At 39.9% G+C, this 22593-nt stretch overlaps 3 protein-coding genes across 3 annotated transcripts; all 3 read right to left on the reverse strand.

Moving 5' to 3' along the window:
• Positions 1-1868: 1868 nt before the first annotated feature.
• LOC123879923 lies at positions 1869-3160 on the reverse strand. The gene has a single exon (XM_045927782.1). It carries the CDS (start codon positions 2981-2983, stop codon positions 2030-2032), a length of 954 nt encoding a protein of 317 aa, XP_045783738.1. The 5' UTR covers positions 2984-3160; the 3' UTR covers positions 1869-2029.
• Positions 3161-11498: 8338 nt separating this feature from the next.
• LOC123879922 lies at positions 11499-13544 on the reverse strand. Its single transcript, XM_045927781.1, has one exon. It carries the CDS (start codon positions 12989-12991, stop codon positions 11660-11662), a length of 1332 nt encoding a protein of 443 aa, XP_045783737.1. The 5' UTR covers positions 12992-13544; the 3' UTR covers positions 11499-11659.
• Positions 13545-15568: 2024 nt separating this feature from the next.
• LOC123879803 lies at positions 15569-17087 on the reverse strand. The gene has a single exon (XM_045927697.1). It carries the CDS (start codon positions 17057-17059, stop codon positions 15569-15571), a length of 1491 nt encoding a protein of 496 aa, XP_045783653.1. The 5' UTR covers positions 17060-17087.
• Positions 17088-22593: the final 5506 nt, after the last annotated feature.

Genomic DNA, 22593 nt, shown 5'->3' on the forward strand with positions numbered 1-22593 from the left:
ATTTCGCCAGACTAGATTAGAATATCTTGACTATGAAATTTCATCATCTTGCTTGTAAAGCTTGCATTGAAAACACTGAGGCTGTTGCATCCGATGAGAAATAAATGGCAAATTATTACTATAACGTACAAAAAAATTGCAATGTATAAGGTTCAAAGCACAAGAATATTATATAATATTGAATACAGACTTTTAAAAATGTTTAATACAGCAGCATAATGGTATTACTGCGTGATGCTCGATGGAAAGTTTCCCATAGGTTATAATGACAAAGTGTTAGGATATGACCGCAATGAAGTAAGCAGTGTAGATAGTACACTAAGCTCAATACAAATGTATATAATAGCGACAGCTGAGAAAATGAAACCTTGAATAACATTTTCAGTTCCAACCAATGATAAATTTAATGAGGAATTTAATACAAACACAGATTCATATGAATAATCGATTGTTTTAAAATGGTCTAGAATGTAAATCCGTAGGCTTAGATTGTTCTTGTCCTTTATAAAAATGCTAGTTAGTTCAAATCCTGAAGTCTTAATGTAATTGGGTAGATACATAAAAGTTCATTTTATTTTATACATTAGTAAAACTAAAAGTAAACAAAAATCAGGTACCATAATGCTTTGATAAATGTTTAATTGCGATTTTGTTGCTGCTTTGTGTTTTCTTTCTGTTTCAGCAACAATCTATAATGATGATCAAGGCGTAAAAATAAAAAAGGCGTAAAAATAAGGCGTAAAAGGCTAAAATTAACGACTTATTAAAGATCATAGTTTAATAGAGAGATTAATGACTTACAAGAAACAAATGAGCTATCGAAATGATCAGAAGATATTATACCAAAATAAGAATGCTGCTATGACGTTGTGGATATGATAACGATTACAATAAGAGAATGAGACTATTAGTTTGCGACCATTAGGTTGGAGAGAGGGCCACCATGGCGCCAATGATATAGTTAAATAATGATGACACGTAATAATAAGCGAGTATATTTCTAAAGTTAAACACAGCATTTACTTATTTAAAGAACTCAGATACTGCTTAATTGTTTTTATTTTGTTCCTTTCAGGCATCATTGACATAAAGATCATGGATATTTTACTGATGTCATGACGTTGTGGATATGATGACGATCACAATAAGAAATTGAGACTATTAGTTTACGACCATTAGGTTGGTGAGAGGGCCAACATGGCGTAAATGATATAGTTAATTAAGATGATGATTAAAATGATGATTAAGATGTTGATAAGAGAATGAGACTATTAAGTTTACGACGATAGGCTAGTGAGCGGGCTGCCATGGCGTAAATGATATAGTTAAACAATGATGTCAAGTAATAATAAGTGAGTATATTTCTAAAGTTGCACTACATTTACTTATTTAAAGAACTCAGATACTGCTTAATTGTTTTTATTTTGTTCCTTTCAGGCATCATTGACATAATGATCATGGATATTTTACTGATGTCATGACGTTGTGGATATGATGATGATCACAATAAGAGATTGAGACTATTAGTTTACGACCATTAGGTTGGTGAGAGGGCCAACATGGCGTAAATGATATAGTTAATTAATGTTTCGTCCGCGGTTCGCGGAGCTCCCCATAAACCCCAAAATCTCTAATAAACCGGTGTATAGTGAGTGCATGCAGGTACCTCGTGCGGTGCTCTTCGTTGCCGGCGAATATCGGGCCCGATTCTTCTTCTTCTTGCTTGATGCACTTTAGTGTGTTTAGTGGGTGTGGTGGAATGTGGTATTGAATTATAACCGAAATTAAATTAACAATTATGCCGAGAGAAGGCGGCGAGTCGCGGCCGCTCCAACCGAAAAAACCGATGAATGAAAATTTGACAGTGACACTGTCACCTGTCAGACGGCAAACGACAGCTGGAGTTGCCGCTTAAATAGTAATTACCAAACATTCCCCCGCCCAAGCAGTCTTCAACTGCTTCCGAAAACCTAATAAAAACTAACAACTATTTAAGCCTAAACCAAATCGAAAATAAACCTAATCAAAGCTAATCTAAGGGCAAACGAGACAATTTGGAGATTGCCCGTTGCAAAACTGTACCCTTCGCTACCCGTACATCTGCGAGCCTGACCACGCCGTCCTTCCCAGGATACAACGCTACTATCCGACCGCGGCGCCATTGAAGAGGTGGCGCATTGTCCTCTTTTAGTAAAACTAAATCCCCAACTTTAGGTGGGACAGCTGGGTCAGTCCACTTCAATCGCTGTTGTAGGGTGTGAAGATATTCCAAATGCCACCGATGCCAAATTCTTTGAGATAGTTGCTGTAGCAACTGAAAGCGAGATAATTTATACGTCTTTTCATCCTGAAAGGGGTACTCTGGAAGCGCTGTTAGCGGTTGTCCGATAAGAAAATGACCTGGGGTCAGAACCTCTAGGTCATTTGGGTCCGAAGACAGAGGGCACAAAGGCCGTGAGTTCAAGACTGCTTCGATTTTGCAGAAAACCGTACTAAGTTCCTCGAAGGTCAAAGTTGTTTCCCCAATAGTACGTTTTAAATGCGTCTTGGCCGACTTTACGGCCGCCTCAAATAAACCGCCCCACGACGGGCACGCGGGAGGATCGAAGATCCAGGTTATACCGCGCCGAGCTAAATCATGACCGATTTGTGATTGATTTTGTTCCAAAAATTGGAAAACTTCCTTTAAATATCTGTCACTGCTCTTATAATTTGACCCACAATCTGACCTAATGATCGCTGGAAAACCGCGTCGCGAGGTCATGCGAGAGAGACAGGCGATAAAGGCCTCCGAAGACAAATCCGAAACTAATTCTAAATGGACGGACTTAGTGGCCAGGCATACAAATACGCACAAATAGGCCTTGGTGACCCCTGGATTCCGCAACTTATGAGACTTTACATAAAATGGACCTGCGAAGTCGGTTCCCACGCCTTGAAAGGGTCTAGCCGCTAAAACGCGGTCTTTAGGCAGATCTCCCATCAAGGGTTGGGTTGTGAGTCCCTTTAATTTGTAGCACGAAATGCATTTGAATGTGATTTTTCTTACCGCTCTTCTGGCCGAGAGAATCCAATAGTCCCGTTGTAATATGGCTAAAAGAGCGTTTGGGCCTACATGTGAATTTTTCAAATGCGAATCCGAAATTAACAGATCAATAAAATGTCCCGGTTTAGGAAGCAACAATGGATGTCTGGCTTCATAAGGTAAGTCCGAATGTTGAAGGCGTCCTCCAACACGAAGGAGTCCGTCCGAGTCAATGAAGGGGTTGAGACGTTTCAAATGCCCCTTCAAGGTTTGGCCTTTCCGAACTTTCTCAATCTCTGCACCGAAACTATCCCTCTGCACAAGAGAGATCCACATTAGCAACGCGTGCTTCCTATCCTGTGTTGTTAAATAAGGCGTAGTATTCCGATTATTATTCCGACGGCAATTAAAAATGAATCTCCGAATCCACGCGGTAACCGAAATAAGCCGATCTAAGGAGCTATAACGCTCCACGAGGAAACCGAAATCTGGGAGTGGTTCTGAATTTGTAGCAACCGAACACCGAATCCCAGGTAAATCCGCAGGTGATACCTGATTAGCCTTTGATGCAGGCCAAACCGATTCCGAATAAGTTAGCCATCGCGGACCCCACCACAATGGATGAGATACCAGACCCGAAGCTGTTAGGCCCCGTGAAGCACAGTCGGCAGGGTTCAATTCGCCCGGAATATGTCGCCACGTGATTGGCACTGTAGAATTTTGTATCTGTGAAACTCGATTAGCCTCAAATACTTGAAGAGTATGAGGTGAAGTTTTAAGCCAAGCTAAAACTATAGAACTATCAGTCCAACCGAATACCTCGTGAACATCGATGGTCCTTTGCAAACAAAGGCAAACATGATGCAGAAGCTTAAGTAGAAGCACGGCTCCGCACAGCTCCAATTTAGGAATCGTCAGACGTGTTCTGATTGGGGCGACCTTACTTTTGGCCATTACTAAATGAACCGAAACATTATCTGTGTCATCCACGGCGCGTAAATATACAACAGCTGCGTAACCAGCCTCCGAAGTATCCGAAAAACCGTGCATAGTAATATTTTTTACCGCTGGTGGGAGCATACATCGCGAAATCCGAATATCTTTAATCCGAGCGAGGTCAATTTTAAAATTAATCCAATCTCTTTCTAAATCCCCAGTAATAGGTTCATCCCAAGTAAAACCCGAAAGCCACAGACGTTGCAAAAAACATTTAGCCCGAAATAAAACAGGAGTGATCCACCCGCTTGGATCATACATGCGAGCAATGGTCGACAGTATTTTTCGTTTAGTAACCGAATGTAAATGAGTTAAATCCGTCCGAAAAGAAAAAACATCCTCTACAGGATTGTATTGTACCCCCAAAACCGAAGTTAAACTTTGCATGTCTGGGTTATCAAACAGATGAGGCACCTGTTGATGATCGTCAGGCAAGTCCCGAAGTAAAACAGGATCGTTCGAGATCCATTTCCGTAATTCATATCCTCCTTATTGCATGAGCCGAATTAACTCTTGTTGCAGTTCAAGAGCTTCCGATTGTGAGCTGCATCCCGACAGAATATCATCGACATAAATGTCATTCTCTAAAACCGAAGCCGCCCGAGGATACCGATCACGTTCCCGATCAGCCAACTCTAAAAGCGTCCGAATCGCAATGTAAGGACTAGATTTTAACCCGTATGTGTTGGTTCCAAGTTCATAGGTAAGAAGGGGCTCATCTGGAGACTCTCTCCAAAATATGAGCTGGTACCTTCTGTCCAATTTATCAATAAGCGTCTGCTGAAACATCATCCTAATATCCGTCACAAAGACAACTTGATGGCGTCTGAAGTTCATCAAAATCTCCGAAATATCCCTTTGTAATTTAGGGCCCGAATGTAAACACTGGTTTAAAGAAACCCCCGAATTTGTGACGCAACTATCGTCAAAAACAACGCGTACTTTCGCATTTTCGTCCGAATCCTTAAAAACCGCATGATGTGGTATAACAAAATATTCTTGTCCGCCTTTAAAATCAAAATCCGAAACCGACATGTGACCGAGATCCAAATATTCACGCATAAAATTAATATACTTCTCTCGTAAGACCGAATTTTTCATAAGTTTCCGTTCCAAAGCCAAAAATCTTTTTTCCGCAATAGTTTTCGAGTCACCTAACAAGGGTCTGTTAGGTAAAAATGGCAACTTCGTGACAAACCGACCATTTTCCAACCGATACGTATTATCTTTATAAAACTATTCACACTCTATATCAAGTGGAGCAGACCGAGAGGATGTTTCTGGAGGTTCCTCAACCTCCCAGAACCTTTGAAGAGTGTCCGAAACCGAAATACCGACGACTTCCGAAACATCAATCAACTCAGATTGTTTAGTGAGTTCTACAGGACCAAGTAGAACATAACCGAAAATAGTGTTATAAGCCGTAAGTCCGATAGAATTTAAAATTATTTTATCTCCTCCCATAAGAGATCCTAAAACATCCGAACCGAGGAGCAGTTCCACTGGCGATGACTGGTGGAAGTGGGGATCTGCTAAACTTAAGCCGGTGGCTAGGTCTTTCACCGAATCATCCAAGGTCACCGTAGGTAATTTTCCTATAACCGTTTGCATACACAAAACAGGAGTAGTAATTTTAGGAAATCTTTTATTTAACGGAGAAAATGTCACCGAAGACCGACCGATTATAGTTGAGGTTGTTTCAATACCTCCAACACCCATGATCCGTTCGCTGCACGGATCTAAACATATGCCCAACCTACCCACTAAATCTGTACTAATTAAAGACCCCTGAGATCCACTGTCAAGTAAGGCTCTGGTCGAAACCCCCATTTCCGAATTTATTTCTGAATTAAAATAGACTTTGACTATAACAGTGGGTAAAAGTACAGTTAGTAAAGGGCAGGTGGGCGCCGAATCCTAGCGTCTGGTAGGGGAATAGAGGAGAGCACGATCGTCATCTCTCCTACCACTCTCATTCCGCTCATCAGAACGCCCGTACCGAGGCCTGTCACTACGATTTCCATTACGTGAGTCATCTCGCTGCTCCTCACGTCGTCGTGAAGGAGATGAGGTACGTTGAGCGGGTAAAAGATCGCGAGGTGACTTGACCCTTCCGACGTTAGATTGCTGCCGAAAGCCCCCGCCCGTGCGAGGGGTTGACCGCTCGGCCGAGCTCCGATTATTATTACTGTTATGTCGCTGTTGCACCGGTGAGCGAAATATTCTTTAAGTGCAAGTGGTCTTGACCAACTTGCTGCATTTAAGTGAGCGAAACGCTCTTTAAGTGCAGTTGGTTTTCAACTACGACAAATCTGGTCCCCTAAGTGTGGCAAAGTCCCTTTAGATGCGGTTGTTTTGTTCTTTTAATTGAAAGCTGTTGTTGTGATGAGTGATAACGAATGGACAATATTCCTGGATCCTACGAGTACATAGTGGAGGTATCTTGTTAAGTTGCGAGCTGTCGTATGATTGTTAAGTGATAAGTGACAATGAATGGGCAATATTCCTTAGGAAGTTAGGAAGGATCCTTACAAGTAGGTAATGTGAATCAGGTGTTAACGGTTGGTTATTTTGCAGTAATTTTATCCCGACTCGTGGGGTGCCCGGGGCGGGCACCATGCAGCATGGCCGTGTTGGCAACAACTCGTTCTCACGTTCGGTGTTGCTTGGTGTTGGTGGTTATGCTGTGGTCGTGACGTCAGAGCCCCCTCCATCGAGACGAAAAAGATGGCGCTAGGGCGAGGACGTGGCGTGGAACGACAAGCTTCAGTTGCTGTTTGCGCTCCAACCGATTTACATTGCATTATACGGGTTGATTTTACTATCTGAGACTTTAATTGTTTACACATTTTTAATTAACCTAATAATTATCAGATAGCGTAATTAATATTTGCATATATGGAATATGAAATACCAATTATTATTATTGTTTGATACTAGAGTAATTCATGAATTAAAATAGTTTGTGGGTTATAAGATTATATTTGGTGACCAACCCTCGTAATTAATAATGCAGTGAACTAGTGAAATCATTAATATAATTGCAGTTAAGATATTGATTAGTTTAAAAAGTGATAGTTTTAGTATGATAATAATTATTTAAAGTTAACTTTGATAGCACCAGCTTTACAATCAAATGATCCGTTTATAATAATAAATCATTGATAGTTAAAATAAAATGGATGAGATCAAATATGATTGTATGCACCGGTGATCCCTTGCGTGGATGCGCGGTAGATAAAGATAGTGTGGTGATTGCATACGTGGATGAATAGTGTCGGAGCACTGTGTGGGTGCACGATGCTATGGCATTGAGTATGTGTTCAGAATTTAGTAAAGAATTTTGAGATTTAGTAAAGAGGTATGATCTGATTTTAATCGTGAGTGCTAATGCATTGCTTCTTTAAAGAATATTCATGGAGTATTAAAAACCGTGTTGGCAAGGCTACCTTGTGTATTATGTTGAGTAATCTATTTAAAATTAAGTATGTATAGCAACATAATTGATACAGCGAGCCGTGATAAAATTTTGGAAGATTAATTAGTTGGAATATTGCACCATGGATATAAGATATCACACTGGGATACGAAGCTTGAACTTTGATAAAATATTCGAAAGATAATTGGGAATATTGTACCATGAATATAAAATATCACATTGGAATACGATGCTTAAACTTGAAGGCGAACTTGGTACGCTTAAGTGAGTGAAATGCTCTTTAAGTGCAAGTGGTCTTCAAGTGATCTTCTACGATGCTTGACCTTGATGGCGAACTTGGTACGCTTAAGTGAGTGAAATGCTCTTTAAGTGCAAGTAGTCTTCAAGTGGTCTTCTATAATGCTTAGAACTTGATGGCGAACTTGGTACGCTTAAGTGAGTGAAATGCTCTTTAAGTGCAAGTGGTCTTCAAGTGGTCTTCTATGATGCTTGGAACTTGAAGGTGAACTTGGTACACTTAAGTGAGCGAAATGTTCTTTAAGTGCAAGTGATCTTCAAGTGGTCTTCACCAACTTGGTACGCTTAAGTGAGCGAAATGTTCTTTAAGTGCAAGTGGTCTTGACCAACTTGCTGCATTTAAGTGAGCGAAACGCTCTTTAAGTGCAGTTGGTTTTCAACTACGACAAATCTGGTCCCCTAAGTGTGGCAAAGTCCCTTTAGATGCGGTTGTTTTGTTCTTTAAATTGAAAGCTGTTGTTGTGATGAGTGATAACGAATGGACAATATTCCTGGATCTTACGAGTACATAGTGGAGGTGTCTTGTTAAGTTGCGAGCTGTCGTATGATTGTGAAGTGATAAGTGACAATGAATGGGCAATATTCCTTAGGAAGTTAGGAAGGATCCTTACAAGTAGGTAATGTGAATCAGGTGTTAACGGTTGTTTATTTTGCAGTAATTTTATCCCGACTCGTGGGGTGCCCGGGGCGGGCACCATGCAGCATGGCCGTGTTGGCAACACCTCGTTCTCACGTTCTGTGTTGCTTGGTGTTGGTGGTTATGCTGTGGTCGTGACGTCAGAGCCCCCTCCATCGAGACGAAAAAGATGGCGCTAGGGCGAGGACGTGGCGTGGAACGACAAGCTTCAGTTGCTGTTTGCGCTCCGACCGATTTACATTGCATTATACGGGTTGATTTTACTATCTGAGAGTTTAATTGTTAACAGTGTCTTATCTAATTTTTTACAAGAAAATAATTTCTTTAAAAAAATTAATAATTGCTTTTATAAAAATTAAAATTATAAAAAATGAAGTTTTTTTATAAAAGCTACCACTTTAGTAGTTTTTACATGAGCTGATACACCTACAAGATGCCACATACCGCCATTTATTGAAGATTTTTTTAAAAACATACGCAGTTCTAGTGTCCTCTGCACTTGGACGTTAAATTACTTGATTACAACACTGCCAAATTAAAATATTGTTATTTTAGTATAAGAACGCAGAATTTTGCGTACTATGTAATTTTGCAGTATAATACGGAATACATTTCCCTACTTTTGTACTAAGTTTGAGCACCCTGGTACTAACTACTAACTTCTAACTCAGCGAGAACAGGAAGTCCTTTATGGCCACGGGTCACAACATAATAAGAGAATTAATGCGATAAAGATTTACCTATTCTAAAATTCACACTGATGAATGGCCAATATTAAAGGGTATACTAATGCATTATAGCATACTGCTAAGATACAGAGAACCCTAGAAATCAACTCAGTAGGTAAATGAAATTATAAACGCTTATGTTATACATACCTACTTACCCTGGCTCACTTACTCACACCAAACCCTTAACTTATGCTTCAATTACTATTACCAAAAGGTTTCAATATATTGACATGAGAAGACTTGACAGAACTTCCAGACACAATAATTTGTTTATATAATTGTACCTAATTTTAAGCCACTTTAGGTATAACTGAATGCTCTCTGGTATTTGCACTATTCCAGTCTTCTTCTTCAACGGCTAATTAACAAAATATTGTCCCGGAAATGATACTTAGAGTTCCTTCTAGCTTAATGGGTGATATTATTTCATTTAAAACTATTGACGAAGGCATTGATAAATAACAACAAGCATTAGAAATGCTTAGAGAAGCTAAACTTACTTTTAATTTCGCCAGACTAGATTAGAATATCTTGACTATGAAATTTCATCATCTTGCTTGTAAAGCTTGCATTGAAAACACTGAGGCTGTTGCATCCGATGAGAAATAAATGGCAAATTATTACTATAACGTACAAAAAAATTGCAATGTATAAGGTTCAAAGCACAAGAATATTATATAATATTGAATACAGACTTTTAAAAATGTTTAATACAGCAGCATAATGGTATTACTGCGTGATGCTCGATGGAAAGTTTCCCATAGGTTATAATGACAAAGTGTTAGGATATGACCGCAATGAAGTAAGCAGTGTAGATAGTACACTAAGCTCAATACAAATGTATATAATAGCGACAGCTGAGAAAATGAAACCTTGAATAACATTTTCAGTTCCAACCAATGATAAATTTAATGAGGAATTTAATACAAACACAGATTCATATGAATAATCGATTGTTTTAAAATGGTCTAGAATGTAAATCCGTAGGCTTAGATTGTTCTTGTCCTTTATAAAAATGCTAGTTAGTTCAAATCCTGAAGTCTTAATGTAATTGGGTAGATACATAAAAGTTCATTTTATTTTATACATTAGTAAAACTAAAAGTAAACAAAAATCAGGTACCATAATGCTTTGATAAATGTTTAATTGCGATTTTGTTGCTGCTTTGTGTTTTCTTTCTGTTTCAGCAACAATCTATAATGATGATCAAGGCGTAAAAATAAAAAAGGCGTAAAAATAAGGCGTAAAAGGCTAAAATTAACGACTTATTAAAGATCATAGTTTAATAGAGAGATTAATGACTTACAAGAAACAAATGAGCTATCGAAATGATCAGAAGATATTATACCAAAATAAGAATGCTGCTATGACGTTGTGGATATGATAACGATTACAATAAGAGAATGAGACTATTAGTTTGCGACCATTAGGTTGGAGAGAGGGCCACCATGGCGCCAATGATATAGTTAAATAATGATGACACGTAATAATAAGCGAGTATATTTCTAAAGTTAAACACAGCATTTACTTATTTAAAGAACTCAGATACTGCTTAATTGTTTTTATTTTGTTCCTTTCAGGCATCATTGACATAAAGATCATGGATATTTTACTGATGTCATGACGTTGTGGATATGATGACGATCACAATAAGAAATTGAGACTATTAGTTTACGACCATTAGGTTGGTGAGAGGGCCAACATGGCGTAAATGATATAGTTAATTAAGATGATGATTAAAATGATGATTAAGATGTTGATAAGAGAATGAGACTATTAAGTTTACGACGATAGGCTAGTGAGCGGGCTGCCATGGCGTAAATGATATAGTTAAACAATGATGTCAAGTAATAATAAGTGAGTATATTTCTAAAGTTGCACTACATTTACTTATTTAAAGAACTCAGATACTGCTTAATTGTTTTTATTTTGTTCCTTTCAGGCATCATTGACATAATGATCATGGATATTTTACTGATGTCATGACGTTGTGGATATGATGATGATCACAATAAGAGATTGAGACTATTAGTTTACGACCATTAGGTTGGTGAGAGGGCCAACATGGCGTAAATGATATAGTTAATTAATGTTTCGTCCGCGGTTCGCGGAGCTCCCCATAAACCCCAAAATCTCTAATAAACCGGTGTATAGTGAGTGCATGCAGGTACCTCGTGCGGTGCTCTTCGTTGCCGGCGAATATCGGGCCCGATTCTTCTTCTTCTTGCTTGATGCACTTTAGTGTGTTTAGTGGGTGTGGTGGAATGTGGTATTGAATTATAACCGAAATTAAATTAACAATTATGCCGAGAGAAGGCGGCGAGTCGCGGCCGCTCCAACCGAAAAAACCGATGAATGAAAATTTGACAGTGACACTGTCACCTGTCAGACGGCAAACGACAGCTGGAGTTGCCGCTTAAATAGTAATTACCAAACATTCCCCCGCCCAAGCAGTCTTCAACTGCTTCCGAAAACCTAATAAAAACTAACAACTATTTAAGCCTAAACCAAATCGAAAATAAACCTAATCAAAGCTAATCTAAGGGCAAACGAGACAATTTGGAGATTGCCCGTTGCAAAACTGTACCCTTCGCTACCCGTACATCTGCGAGCCTGACCACGCCGTCCTTCCCAGGATACAACGCTACTATCCGACCGCGGCGCCATTGAAGAGGTGGCGCATTGTCCTCTTTTAGTAAAACTAAATCCCCAACTTTAGGTGGGACAGCTGGGTCAGTCCACTTCAATCGCTGTTGTAGGGTGTGAAGATATTCCAAATGCCACCGATGCCAAATTCTTTGAGATAGTTGCTGTAGCAACTGAAAGCGAGATAATTTATACGTCTTTTCATCCTGAAAGGGGTACTCTGGAAGCGCTGTTAGCGGTTGTCCGATAAGAAAATGACCTGGGGTCAGAACCTCTAGGTCATTTGGGTCCGAAGACAGAGGGCACAAAGGCCGTGAGTTCAAGACTGCTTCGATTTTGCAGAAAACCGTACTAAGTTCCTCGAAGGTCAAAGTTGTTTCCCCAATAGTACGTTTTAAATGCGTCTTGGCCGACTTTACGGCCGCCTCAAATAAACCGCCCCACGACGGGCACGCGGGAGGATCGAAGATCCAGGTTATACCGCGCCGAGCTAAATCATGACCGATTTGTGATTGATTTTGTTCCAAAAATTGGAAAACTTCCTTTAAATATCTGTCACTGCTCTTATAATTTGACCCACAATCTGACCTAATGATCGCTGGAAAACCGCGTCGCGAGGTCATGCGAGAGAGACAGGCGATAAAGGCCTCCGAAGACAAATCCGAAACTAATTCTAAATGGACGGACTTAGTGGCCAGGCATACAAATACGCACAAATAGGCCTTGGTGACCCCTGGATTCCGCAACTTATGAGACTTTACATAAAATGGACCTGCGAAGTCGGTTCCCACGCCTTGAAAGGGTCTAGCCGCTAAAACGCGGTCTTTAGGCAGATCTCCCATCAAGGGTTGGGTTGTGAGTCCCTTTAATTTGTAGCACGAAATGCATTTGAATGTGATTTTTCTTACCGCTCTTCTGGCCGAGAGAATCCAATAGTCCCGTTGTAATATGGCTAAAAGAGCGTTTGGGCCTACATGTGAATTTTTCAAATGCGAATCCGAAATTAACAGATCAATAAAATGTCCCGATTTAGGAAGCAACAATGGATGTCTGGCTTCATAAGGTAAGTCCGAATGTTGAAGGCGTCCTCCAACACGAAGGAGTCCGTCCGAGTCAATGAAGGGGTTGAGACGTTTCAAATGCCCCTTCAAGGTTTGGCCTTTCCGAACTTTCTCAATCTCTGCACCGAAACTATCCCTCTGCACAAGAGAGATCCACATTAGCAACGCGTGCTTCCTATCCTGTGTTGTTAAATAAGGCGTAGTATTCCGATTATTATTCCGACGGCAATTAAAAATGAATCTCCGAATCCACGCGGTAACCGAAATAAGCCGATCTAAGGAGCTATAACGCTCCACGAGGAAACCGAAATCTGGGAGTGGTTCTGAATTTGTAGCAACCGAACACCGAATCCCAGGTAAATCCGCAGGTGATACCTGATTAGCCTTTGATGCAGGCCAAACCGATTCCGAATAAGTTAGCCATCGCGGACCCCACCACAATGGATGAGATACCAGACCCGAAGCTGTTAGGCCCCGTGAAGCACAGTCGGCAGGGTTCAATTCGCCCGGAATATGTCGCCACGTGATTGGCACTGTAGAATTTTGTATCTGTGAAACTCGATTAGCCTCAAATACTTGAAGAGTATGAGGTGAAGTTTTAAGCCAAGCTAAAACTATAGAACTATCAGTCCAACCGAATACCTCGTGAACATCGATGGTCCTTTGCAAACAAAGGCAAACATGATGCAGAAGCTTAAGTAGAAGCACGGCTCCGCACAGCTCCAATTTAGGAATCGTCAGACGTGTTCTGATTGGGGCGACCTTACTTTTGGCCATTACTAAATGAACCGAAACATTATCTGTGTCATCCACGGCGCGTAAATATACAACAGCTGCGTAACCAGCCTCCGAAGTATCCGAAAAACCGTGCATAGTAATATTTTTTACCGCTGGTGGGAGCATACATCGCGAAATCCGAATATCTTTAATCCGAGCGAGGTCAATTTTAAAATTAATCCAATCTCTTTCTAAATCCCCAGTAATAGGTTCATCCCAAGTAAAACCCGAAAGCCACAGACGTTGCAAAAAACATTTAGCCCGAAATAAAACAGGAGTGATCCACCCGCTTGGATCATACATGCGAGCAATGGTCGACAGTATTTTTCGTTTAGTAACCGAATGTAAATGAGTTAAATCCGTCCGAAAAGAAAAAACATCCTCTACAGGATTGTATTGTACCCCCAAAACCGAAGTTAAACTTTGCATGTCTGGGTTATCAAACAGATGAGGCACCTGTTGATGATCGTCAGGCAAGTCCCGAAGTAAAACAGGATCGTTCGAGATCCATTTCCGTAATTCATATCCTCCTTATTGCATGAGCCGAATTAACTCTTGTTGCAGTTCAAGAGCTTCCGATTGTGAGCTGCATCCCGACAGAATATCATCGACATAAATGTCATTCTCTAAAACCGAAGCCGCCCGAGGATACCGATCACGTTCCCGATCAGCCAACTCTAAAAGCGTCCGAATCGCAATGTAAGGACTAGATTTTAACCCGTATGTGTTGGTTCCAAGTTCATAGGTAAGAAGGGGCTCATCTGGAGACTCTCTCCAAAATATGAGCTGGTACCTTCTGTCCAATTTATCAATAAGCGTCTGCTGAAACATCATCCTAATATCCGTCACAAAGACAACTTGATGGCGTCTGAAGTTCATCAAAATCTCCGAAATATCCCTTTGTAATTTAGGGCCCGAATGTAAACACTGGTTTAAAGAAACCCCCGAATTTGTGACGCAACTATCGTCAAAAACAACGCGTACTTTCGCATTTTCGTCCGAATCCTTAAAAACCGCATGATGTGGTATAACAAAATATTCTTGTCCGCCTTTAAAATCAAAATCCGAAACCGACATGTGACCGAGATCCAAATATTCACGCATAAAATTAATATACTTCTCTCGTAAGACCGAATTTTTCATAAGTTTCCGTTCCAAAGCCAAAAATCTTTTTTCCGCAATAGTTTTCGAGTCACCTAACAAGGGTCTGTTAGGTAAAAATGGCAACTTCGTGACAAACCGACCATTTTCCAACCGATACGTATTATCTTTATAAAACTATTCACACTCTATATCAAGTGGAGCAGACCGAGAGGATGTTTCTGGAGGTTCCTCAACCTCCCAGAACCTTTGAAGAGTGTCCGAAACCGAAATACCGACGACTTCCGAAACATCAATCAACTCAGATTGTTTAGTGAGTTCTACAGGACCAAGTAGAACATAACCGAAAATAGTGTTATAAGCCGTAAGTCCGATAGAATTTAAAATTATTTTATCTCCTCCCATAAGAGATCCTAAAACATCCGAACCGAGGAGCAGTTCCACTGGCGATGACTGGTGGAAGTGGGGATCTGCTAAACTTAAGCCGGTGGCTAGGTCTTTCACCGAATCATCCAAGGTCACCGTAGGTAATTTTCCTATAACCGTTTGCATACACAAAACAGGAGTAGTAATTTTAGGAAATCTTTTATTTAACGGAGAAAATGTCACCGAAGACCGACCGATTATAGTTGAGGTTGTTTCAATACCTCCAACACCCATGATCCGTTCGCTGCACGGATCTAAACATATGCCCAACCTACCCACTAAATCTGTACTAATTAAAGACCCCTGAGATCCACTGTCAAGTAAGGCTCTGGTCGAAACCCCCATTTCCGAATTTATTTCTGAATTAAAATAGACTTTGACTATAACAGTGGGTAAAAGTACAGTTAGTAAAGGGCAGGTGGGCGCCGAATCCTAGCGTCTGGTAGGGGAATAGAGGAGAGCACGATCGTCATCTCTCCTACCACTCTCATTCCGCTCATCAGAACGCCCGTACCGAGGCCTGTCACTACGATTTCCATTACGTGAGTCATCTCGCTGCTCCTCACGTCGTCGTGAAGGAGATGAGGTACGTTGAGCGGGTAAAAGATCGCGAGGTGACTTGACCCTTCCGACGTTAGATTGCTGCCGAAAGCCCCCGCCCGTGCGAGGGGTTGACCGCTCGGCCGAGCTCCGATTATTATTACTGTTATGTCGCTGTTGCACCCCCGACCGATTAAAACATAGCATCGGGTGATGCTTAGTGCTTCCACAGCTGCAATGAAGCTCCCGACGGCAATCGCGGTAGCTGTGGTTCCCCAGACAGTGGAAACATAGACGTTCCTTGTCTACAAAATCTTTCCGTGCAAAAGGCGACATGGATTTAAACTCCGGACAAACTGTTAAGCTCAAATGTTTCGAATCCCCACAGCATATACACGGCTGCTTTACTTCAGCAGCGGCATAATGAACCGATCTGCGAGCGGGCTTCGCTTGCCTCGAATTGTTACAGTCATACTGATTTGTTGATTCCAAATTCGCGCACTCGATTAAGCGGCATTCCGTTTCTAAAAATTCAACTAAGTCCGAATATTTAGGTATGGTATCCGATTCGCAACCAAATTTTTGTTCAAAACGAGATTTAAGTGACGCTGGTAATTTTGATAGACATATATGTAAAAGTATAAACGACCATTCCGAAACAGGAAAACCGAGACGCTCTAATTGATTAACCGCCATAATCAGTGGATTTAAAAATTGTGACCGAAGACCGCTAAGCCGACCCGAAATAGTAGGTAATTTTAAAATTTGGTCAACGTGTACGTCACCTAAACGCCGAGTGTTCTGATACCGTTTCATTAAAAGATCACGGGCAATACTATATCCTTCATCCGCAATCTTGAGGTGTTGGACCAATCCACGGGGTTCACCGGATAAACACGACATCAAGTATGCCAGTTTCTGTGCCGGTGACAAATCTGAACGTTTATCGACCAGACTATCAAATAGATTGTTAAACCCCACCCATTGGTCCATCTCCCCAGCAAAGGACGGAAGCCGAAGGGCTGGCAAACGTGACAGCAGCGCGTCCAGATCGGCGACCTCCGATCTAGCATTTACCGTAGAACTGCTAGAATTTGCCGGAGCCTCTTCTAACTTAATCGACATTAGTCTATCAAAAGCTTCTAAAGCACGTGCATAATCTGCGCGGGCTCCCAGAACTATTTCCCTCTCAGCTGGAACACCCTCATCCACCAACTCAAGGATGCGCTGATATGAGTTTTCCAAATTCATGAACTCCGAATTCACAGTCAGAAGTCGTACTGATAAGCGCCTTGAATGGTCAGGCCTATCTATAAGGTCCGCGCTGTCCAACAACCATTGTAGCTTAACCCTAAACTGGGACCAATTCGCTCTGACAGACATCTTTAATGCATAAAAGAATCCAAGAAAAACCGAAAATCCGTAAAATACCGAAATAATTAAAAAATTACCGAAATAATAAAATACCGAAATAATGAAATACGTAAAACACCGAAATAATTAAAACATAAACGAATTAATAAAATACCACATTCAAATCATTTACGATTTCCAAAAATCACCAAGAACCCATGTGTCGGCCTCAACAAAATCAGTACGTGAGTAGCCGCCTTACAATATAGGTACGTGAGGTGCCACCTTAACGTGCCTACGTAATCAACACCCGATAATTTTATTTTTACCGAGAGGTAGGTAGATAGAAAAAACTTTGAAACTCGTACATTAACCAAGAAATATCGTGTATTAATCACGAAAAAGACCGAAAACCACGCTCTGCTACCAAATGTTTCGTCCGCGGTTCGCGGAGCTCCCCATAAACCCCAAAATCTCTAATAAACCGGTGTATAGTGAGTGCATGCAGGTACCTCGTGCGGTGCTCTTCGTTGCCGGCGAATATCGGGCCCGATTCTTCTTCTTCTTGCTTGATGCACTTTAGTGTGTTTAGTGGGTGTGGTGGAATGTGGTATTGAATTGTAACCGAAATTAAATTAACAATTATGCCGAGAGAAGGCGGCGAGTCGCGGCCGCTCCAACCGAAAAAACCGATGAATGAAAATTTGACAGTGACACTGTCACCTGTCAGACGGCAAACGACAGCTGGAGTTGCCGCTTAAATAGTAATTACCAAACAATTAAGATGATGATTAAAATGATGATTAAGATGTTGATAAGAGAATGAGACTATTAAGTTTACGACCATAGGCTAGTGAGCGGGCTGCCATGGCGTAAATGATATAGTTAAACAATGATGTCAAGCAATAATAAGTGAGTATATTTCTAAAGTTGCACTACATTTACTTATTTAAAGAACTCAGATACTGCTTAATTGTTTTTATTTTGTTCCTTTCAGGCATCATTGACATAATGATCATGGATATTTTACTGATGTCATGACGTTGTGGATATGATGACGATCACAATAAGAGATTGAGACTATTAGTTTACGACCATAAGGTTGGTGAAAGGGCCAACATGGCGTAAATGATATAGTTAATTAAGATGATGACTAAAATGATGATTAAGATGTTGATAAGAGAATGAAACTATTAAGTTTACGACCATAGGCTAGTGAGCGGGCTGCCATGGCGTAATTAAACAATGATGTCAAGTAATAATAAGTTGGTGAGAGGGCCAACATGGCGCAAATGATATAGTTAATTAAGATGATGATTGAGATGTTGATAAGAGAATGAGATTATTAAGTTTGCGACCATACGCTTGTGAGCGGGCTGCCATGGCGTGAATGATATGATATGATGACGATTACAAAAATATATATTAATAAGATTGTTGTGATCATGTGGGTGAGCGTGTCGCCATGACACAAACTAGCCTAGCGAGCTTAGATAACATGTAAACAGGAATCGTCAGTTATCATAAAGCTGTTGATATTTAATGTCGATGAATAGAAGATGTCTACGAATAGATGATGATTAGGAGAAGTTATAAGAAGCAAGAAATACAAGAATGAGGACATTCTAAGAAAAGGATGGCCGAAACGAAATAATTCTTCGAATATTTCAATCAACCAAAGATGTGGTTTAATTAAAGACCATAATAGTGATCATGAGATTAAGATAAAACTATTAGTTTGATGGAATGAGAAACTCTTTCAAGAAAAGATAAAATTCTTCGAATGCAACAATCAACCAAAGAAGTGGCTTGATTAAAGCAGAGATGGTGATCATCAGATGGAGATAAAGCTATGAGTTTGATAGAATGAGAAACTCTTTCAAGAAAAGTTGAAACTCTTCGAATGCAACAATCAACCAAAGAAGTGGCTTGATTAAAGCAAAGATGGTGATCATCAGATTGAGATAAAACTATGAATTTGATAATATGAGAAACCCTTTCAAGAAAAGATGAAATTCTTCGAATGCAACAATCAATCAAAGAAGTGGCTTGGTTAAAGCAAAGATGGTAATCATCAGATTAAGATAAAACTATGAGTTTGATGGAATGAGAAACTCTGTAAAGAAAAGATGAAATTCTTCGCATACAATCAACCAAAGAAAAATGAAAGAAAAGTTGGTGATAAAGCTATGAATTTGATGGAATGAGAAACTGTTTCAATGGAGCCTATTGAATGTCTGAGGACAGACATGAGGTCAGAATGGCCGACTGTTAGCGATTTTACCTTTGTCTAGAGTTGAATTAAAAAAAAAAAGAAAAGACAAGGAGGGGGAGATGGAAAAATGGCGGCAAGAAAAGCGGTTGATATTGATTCGAAGCAGAAAAGATTGGGATTTATTAATATGTTTTCAAGAAGTTAGTAGTTTATAATTAAAGTTAAAGTTTATCATGCATTGTATAGCGATGAAATAAAGTCAGTTCTTATGAGTTGAGGATATTTTTATTAAATGTAATACTGAACGAATTCCTGAATTATACTGTAAGCATTCAATATTATACATTCCCGTAAATATAATTAAAATTTTCATCATCAGCTCCATTTAAATATTTCGCAACATAGTTATTATTTAAAACTAATGTTACTTGTGACTTTGTTTATTAAAATCCCGAGTGAATTTTTGATTTTTCGCATAGGTGGGTATCCACTACAGCGCCGGCCACACAGGCCGCGTAGTCATCGCGTAAGCGTAGACGTAGCGCGTACCATTGCGTTGTAACTTGTAATGTATGGAACTGTATGAGACATGGCATACCGCTTGCGTGGCGTGAACGTTCGCGTAGACGTAATGCGTGCAGTTATGTCTACGGATACACGCGCGTCACAAGCAATTGTCACGTGTACGTGGGTTCCCTTTGAATGGCCTAAAGCTATTCATAGAACCGCAATTTTGTTTTTGAATAATTAACATTAGTGGACATTGACAACAAGTCGAAGAATCAGGTAATCGTTAATTAACGAAGTTAACATTTCGACTAACGAATTAACGTTTAAGTTAACGTTAAAAAATGTTAACTTAAACGTTAACTTGCGTTAAATCTTTCGAAATGTATCGCTTCCCAAACAACAACAACGCGTTCATTTAACAAAGTTGACTTCTTAGTAACGGATTAGCGATTAACGAAGTTAATTATTTGTTTAACGGTACCCAGATATAATAATAACCTATCCATAGTTAATGAAATTTTAAAGATGTTTTGGAAATTAAAATCTTAGATATCTGTGGTTTTCTAGATTTCTGTATGTAGTGTTTAATTTTATAGTTATACGTACTCAAAACTATACAAACCTTTGATTACATTTTGATTGAAGAGCGCTACGAACAAAATCATCATAAGAGGAGGAGCATATACCTACTTACTCTACTTAGTTAACTTTATCAATGGAAAAAATGTAGTACCTACTTGTACATCTTCTACTTTGTTGCAACGCTATTGAACGTCAAACCAACAAACAAATACACTTTCGCATTTATTTTATACTATATATAGCTCGATTACCACTCACTGACTCACTGACTCATTGATACAATTGTTCTCCTAGAAAGAGACGGAAAATGATATAGTGATGCAGGGGAGATGTGTTTGGGTGAGGGAGATGACTGGGGAAAAACTATGACATTTCGAAAAAACAAGATGGCGGCTGACGTGCTTTTTGCAGCTCTTTTGTTTTCCAACCGATTTTGTTTAAGCTCGCAACTATTTAGGAAAGTAGTAAACGGTTAATAGAAAAGGTAGAAAAAATTGAAAAAACAAGATGGCGGCCGAGCTGGAGAGTTTTCAAAATTTTCATTTTTCGATCCCTAACCGCGGCGCCACTGATCAAAGACGGAGAAGTCGAGGATAATTATTTTTTCGTGTTTCGCCCACGATCATCCTGTATTTTGACAAAACAGGAGTGGTTTTTAAAAATTCAAGATGGCGGCTGTCATGGCGGCCGTTAAGTTAGAGGTACGAAAAATCGCAATTTTAAAATTAAAATTTCTCCCAGTCGACGACGTCGGACCGTTTTGAATTCTATGAAGCGGTTGTACGTATAGACTCGAGGTATAGATCGGTGGGAAAAAATTACCCCATTTTTAGGGAAATTTCAAGATTTTCGGGAAATTGTAAAAAATCGAAATAAGGACTTTGTGCAAAATCCGAGTATGAGCGATTATGTGTTTTGCTTGTACAAATGACATTTGGGTATTTTTGTCGCCGGAGACTGGCAACACTGGAATTCATCAAAGAAAAAGTGATTTTCGACATGGTCTTTTTTCAGGGACGATAGGTTCGCGTGGGTGCGAGCGAGATGAGAGATTGAAACGGTATCGGGAGCGGTATATCCTTTAGTTAATGGGAAAGTTGTAAAATTATCTAATTTGCTTCTGCAAAAAGAGTTGGTGGCCATTTTGTATTTTCCTTAAATTTTCCGAAATTTTGATCACGTTTTTGAGGCAGTTGGCAACATTTTGGAAAGTCGACATGTATCAATCGATTGTGTGACTCGACCAGCAGTATCGAAATATGTAAACAGTGTTGCCACATTTGGGGAGATTTTCGAGATTTTCCCCAAAAACTCCTCCTGTAAAATTTTGTATGAATTTTTTTTTTCACTGATGGTTTCGTATAGAAAACAAAAAAAAAATCGAGGAAAAATTTGGAAATAGCTGATGATCGAGGATGTCGGAGACGGGTGAAGGGTCCGCTCAAGGTATTGAAGATAGGTGGGGGGTGCTCGACCAAATGTCATTCATGACATCATCCAATTGCCAAAAAGCTGAAAAAAAATTCAAAATGGCGAAGAAAAGATGGCCGCCATACAAATTTCGCCGGCGTCCAGCTCGGAGGGTATAAAAGATGGAGGTGCGGTTTTTTGGCAAATGAGGATCAGGATCCAAAGGTCTACTCGATGAATAGAAAAAAAATTTAAAATGGCGGAATTTATTTTCCCATACATTTTGTATGGCGAATATTGAATGTCTCATTCTCCTAGAAAGAGACGGAAAACGATACGATAATGTAGGGGAGATGTGTTCGGGTGGGGGAGGCGAGTAGGGAATAATTATGACATTTCAGAAAAACAAGATGGCGTCCGACGTGATTTTTGCAACTCTTTTGTTTTCCAACCGATTTCGTTGAAACTCGCAATCTTTAAAGAATGTAGCAAGCGATTAATAGAAAAAGTGGAAAATTTTGGAAAAACAAGATGGCCGCCGTACAAATTTCGTCGGTGTCTATCTCGGAGGCTATAAAAGATGGACGAGTGGTTTCTTGGCAAAAGATGATCAGGGTCCGAAGGTCTACTCGGTGAAACAAACTCTGCATGCTCGCGGACCACTTTAGTGGTCCGCGCACCCACGCACCCTACTAAATTATTATCCTAATTTACAAAAAATAATATGGATATCGTTTTCAGGGTTTTCCAGGGTGCTGATTTTGATAATGACATTCATTTTTAGATCCAAGGTGGTGGACATGCACTTTTTAAGAAAAAATTTACATGGGTGTCGTTTCATGGGTTT

This window comes from Maniola jurtina, chromosome W, assembly GCF_905333055.1.
Source record: "Maniola jurtina chromosome W, ilManJurt1.1, whole genome shotgun sequence".
Taxonomy (NCBI): domain Eukaryota; kingdom Metazoa; phylum Arthropoda; class Insecta; order Lepidoptera; family Nymphalidae; genus Maniola; species Maniola jurtina.